Source organism: Octodon degus, unplaced genomic scaffold (assembly GCF_000260255.1).
Source record: "Octodon degus isolate 3935 unplaced genomic scaffold, OctDeg1.0 scaffold00075, whole genome shotgun sequence".
In the NCBI taxonomy this organism is placed as follows: domain Eukaryota; kingdom Metazoa; phylum Chordata; class Mammalia; order Rodentia; family Octodontidae; genus Octodon; species Octodon degus.
The window spans coordinates 1,342,106-1,345,825 of NW_004524651.1; the positions used below are offsets into that span (position 1 = coordinate 1,342,106).

At 51.1% G+C, this 3,720-nt stretch overlaps 1 protein-coding gene across 2 annotated transcripts in view; it reads right to left on the bottom strand.

Moving 5' to 3' along the window:
* Positions 1 to 3,720, bottom strand: part of Rmc1 (regulator of MON1-CCZ1) — a 22,157-nt gene that overhangs the window by 6,734 nt on the left and 11,703 nt on the right. For both annotated transcript variants that reach the window (XM_004635776.3, XM_004635778.2), the window contains 3 exons: positions 3,255 to 3,344; positions 3,061 to 3,166; positions 1,630 to 1,741 (listed from right to left, as the gene is read on the bottom strand). In XM_004635776.3, coding sequence (XP_004635833.1) covers positions 1,630 to 1,741; positions 3,061 to 3,166; positions 3,255 to 3,344 — 308 coding nt within the window. The remainder of the gene's footprint in view (positions 1 to 1,629; positions 1,742 to 3,060; positions 3,167 to 3,254; positions 3,345 to 3,720) is intronic.

Sequence of the window (3,720 nt, forward strand, 5' to 3'; positions counted from 1 at the left end):
ACATACTGGGATTACACACGTGCACCACCACAGTCAGGCTCCAACTGCTTGTCAACTGGCCCTGGACCACTACATCCGAGCTAGTGTTTTCAGTGAGTCTCCCTTCTCTAACCACGTTCCCTCACGTCAGGTGGGCTGCAAGCACAAGCAATCACTTCCCTCGATCCAGTCTTCTAAAGCTGACACTATCACCCAGGGGGAGGTGACAAGCTGAACAATGCAGACAGCTGAGAACCAGCTCCTCCTCCTGCACTGTACCAGGAAGCAAGCGTGCTCCCAGCAGATCCAGCAAGCTGGGAGGGCTTCCAGGAGGTGCTGCCCCAGCTGAACCCCCACCCAGAGCCACACGCTCACTCTGCTGTTAAAGGTGCCGGCACCCGCGTGCAGACCAGGTAGACCTTGAGATGGCACCCGACAGGCAACGTGGGGCTGCCCAGCTGCAAGTGTGCGCCCACTGACACATGTGGCCTCCGCTGACCAGAACTAGCTCACGCTGAACTCTGCCCTCGTTTAAAAGATTAGAACATTGAGCTCTTGAAATGCACTTGGGCTGGGGATATAGCTCAGTGGTACAGCACCTGCCTGGCAAGCACAAGGTCCTGAGTTCAATCCCCAATATCAAAAAAGAAAGGGAAAAGAAATGCACTTAAAACGGGGAACAGGAAAAAATAATAAACAGCAGTTTACCCTTTTCTGAAATCTTGCCCACTCTGCCCACATCCTCCTGTACCTCTTCAGACAGCAGGAGGAGGAGGATCGGGAATAACCCAGGACCCACAGCCATCAGTAATTCCTGCGGCCACTGCTCACCAGAGAATGGGGTATTTATTTGTTAACTGCTGCCACAAGCCAAGTCTCAGCTCAGGCAAACAGAAAATGGTTCGGGCTGGTCAGCAAATTGTCAGCTTCACTGGCAATCACAGCCTCCATCCTAAAGCTCAGGGAAGCGCAGCTTCCTATTTTTATCAAAGCAAGAGTCATTTACAGGACACCCCTGTTAGCTTACATAACCAGCAGGAGCTATGTTTTCTGCAAAACAGAAATGGGCTGAGGCTGTGGGTGCCACCTAGCAACGCAAAAGGAAAAGCCCCAAATCGAACAGCCCTGGAGTCTGTGTGTGAGCCCATCCCTGTGTAAACACAACTCCTGAGGACACAGCAGGAGGGCAGCCTGGGGCCCAGCACCCCGGGAGGCTGAGGCAGGAAGATGAACATTCAGGTCCAGCCTGGGCAACTCAGCGACTTAAGGAGACCATCTCAAAAGCAAAGCACACACGTGGAAGTGTAGCTCAGTGCAAAGGGCCTGGGCTCACTCTCCAGTACCATCAAAAGATTAAAAACACTAGATAGGCACAGGAGCCAGGGATTCGATCCCCCGTGTGCTGTGCCGGCCCCACCCCCAGGACGCACTAAGATGGTGACTGAGACTGGGCATGGTGGTGCGCGCCTGCAATCCCAGCACCTGGGAGGCCAACAGGAGGATCATGAGTCCAACCTGTGTAGTGAGGCCCTATAGTCCCTGTATTAAATATATAAAATAAAAATGAAAATAAAAAATACATAATTTTTTTAAAAAGCAAAGGTACAGCAAGAACATGGCCAGGTGTCCTCTCCCCAGAATCAAACTCACCCGCCAGGGGGATCGGATAGGGTTGGATTGAGCGGGCCGGAAGCACCGGGTGATGGTAGGTAACAGTGCCATCAAACTCGCCCCGTAACTTGATGTCAAATATCACAGATGTCTGCGGCAGACAGAAGACACAACATGGAGTTTCCCCACCGAGCCCCAGCTCAAGTTCTCGCTTGAGAAGAAAACCGCTCATCTAATCAAGTCCTGACTCTTCATCCCCATCTCCTCTGGCGAGCTCATCCGGGTCTCTTTCCTGAACCCAAAACACCTCTATTGGTCAGAAACAGGACGGCCACCCTCCTGGGAGGCTGGAGGGCAGGAGCTTGGCCCAGTCAGCAGCCTAGAAAGAACAGAGCTGCTTGCACATCACTTGGGACCCACCACCTCAAACCAGGATCCCCAGACCCTGTCACCTGCGCCCACACACAAAGGACAAAGGACACAGCCTCGTGTGACACTGCAGTTCTGCAGGGAACTCCCAGCCCAGCTCACTCAGGTCACTGTTCCAAGGCTCAAATTTTATGTCTTTTTTCTGAAATAGTTCATCACATGTTAGGGAATCATTTTTTTCTAAACCACTGAAAATACTAAACCCAGGGCTGGGTATTTGGCTCAGCAGTAGAACCCTTGCCTAGCAAGCTGGAAGCCCTGAGTTCGGTCCTTGGCACCAAAAACAAAAAATAAACTTCTCCTAAAATATGAAACCCATTTCCACCAGGAAGACCAAAACGTCAAGTGGGAAGAGTACTTTCTAAGCTGGGCACAGTGGCACACAACTGCATTCTGGCTACTGGGGAGGCTGAGGCAGGAGAATCACAAGTTCAAGACCAGCCTGGAAAATTTAGTGAGACTGTCTCAAAATTTAAAAGAGCAGGGCTGGGTGTGGTGGTGCACCCCTGTAATCCCAGCACTTGGGAGGCTGAGGCAGAAGGATCACCATGAGTCCAAGGCTGACCTGGACTATATAACAAGACTCTGCCTCAAATAAATAAATAAAAAGGGTTAAGAGTACAGCCCAGTGGCAGCACAAACGAGAGAACTGTACAGTCGTTCACTGAACAGAAAGTTTGCCAATTTCCACAATGCCTTTTCTTTTTCTCTTCCCTAAAACTTCACCATCCTTCCTGTCCTTTCTCCTTCCCCACTCTGCATCCTTTAGCTTTGTGATTCTTCGTGTTAACAGAGGGTCTGGGGGGCCTGACAGATGGAAGGGTCTGGAATTCTCTCACAGCCCAGCCCAGGGCCTTACTACTCCTCTGCCTGGTGGGGAGGGAGAAGCCCTCCCTGTGTCCTGCCTATGCGCAGATGCTGATGGGACAGGAAGTGAATCCTGCCCAAACTACGGGGTCCATCAAGGCCCAAACCCCCCAAGGCTTCCCAGCAACCCCAACTTGTACAAACCCAGACCAGAGCCCCATACATAGCTCAGACCTCTGTATCCTGGTGATGGACGACGACCAGGTTGTCCACTACGTTCAAGGCAAACTTCCCTGTCCTATTTAACTTCAGTATGTGCATCTTCTTACAGGTGCCCTCTCTGTAAGGTGAAAAAGGGCAGAAAATGATCCACAGGCTTTGGTTCCTATTTTCCAATCAGAGAGAAAGGAAGTGGGCATGAACCCTACCGTGGCAGATGATATAAAACCACCTCTGCTCCGGAGCTGTTGGAGGTCCGAGAATGATGCCGCAGGAAGAGGACGTAAAGCTGCCCGTATCTAACCGGAGGACAGACACTCGTGGGCCATGCTGGCCATTTCCATTCCTCCCTTCTAGAGATGCCGAGTTACAAGGTCACAGTGGAGCCACCTATAAGCATCCATCCACCTACAGCGCTACCTTGCACCTAAGAAAGATGCTTACAAAGATGAGAAAAGCCTCCTATCAACTGAAGTGCAGGCCAGGCCTGGTGGTGCATGCTAGGAGACTGAGGCCAGAGGATTCCGAGTTCTAGCTCAGCCTGAGCAAACAAGTGCCTCAGTAAGACTCTATCTCAACCGAATTGCATAAATTGCAGGTTAATAATTAGCTTTTCTTCTGGAGGGTTAACAACCTAAGTTAGCAGATCAAAATTGGAGAAAAGGAAGGGCTGCA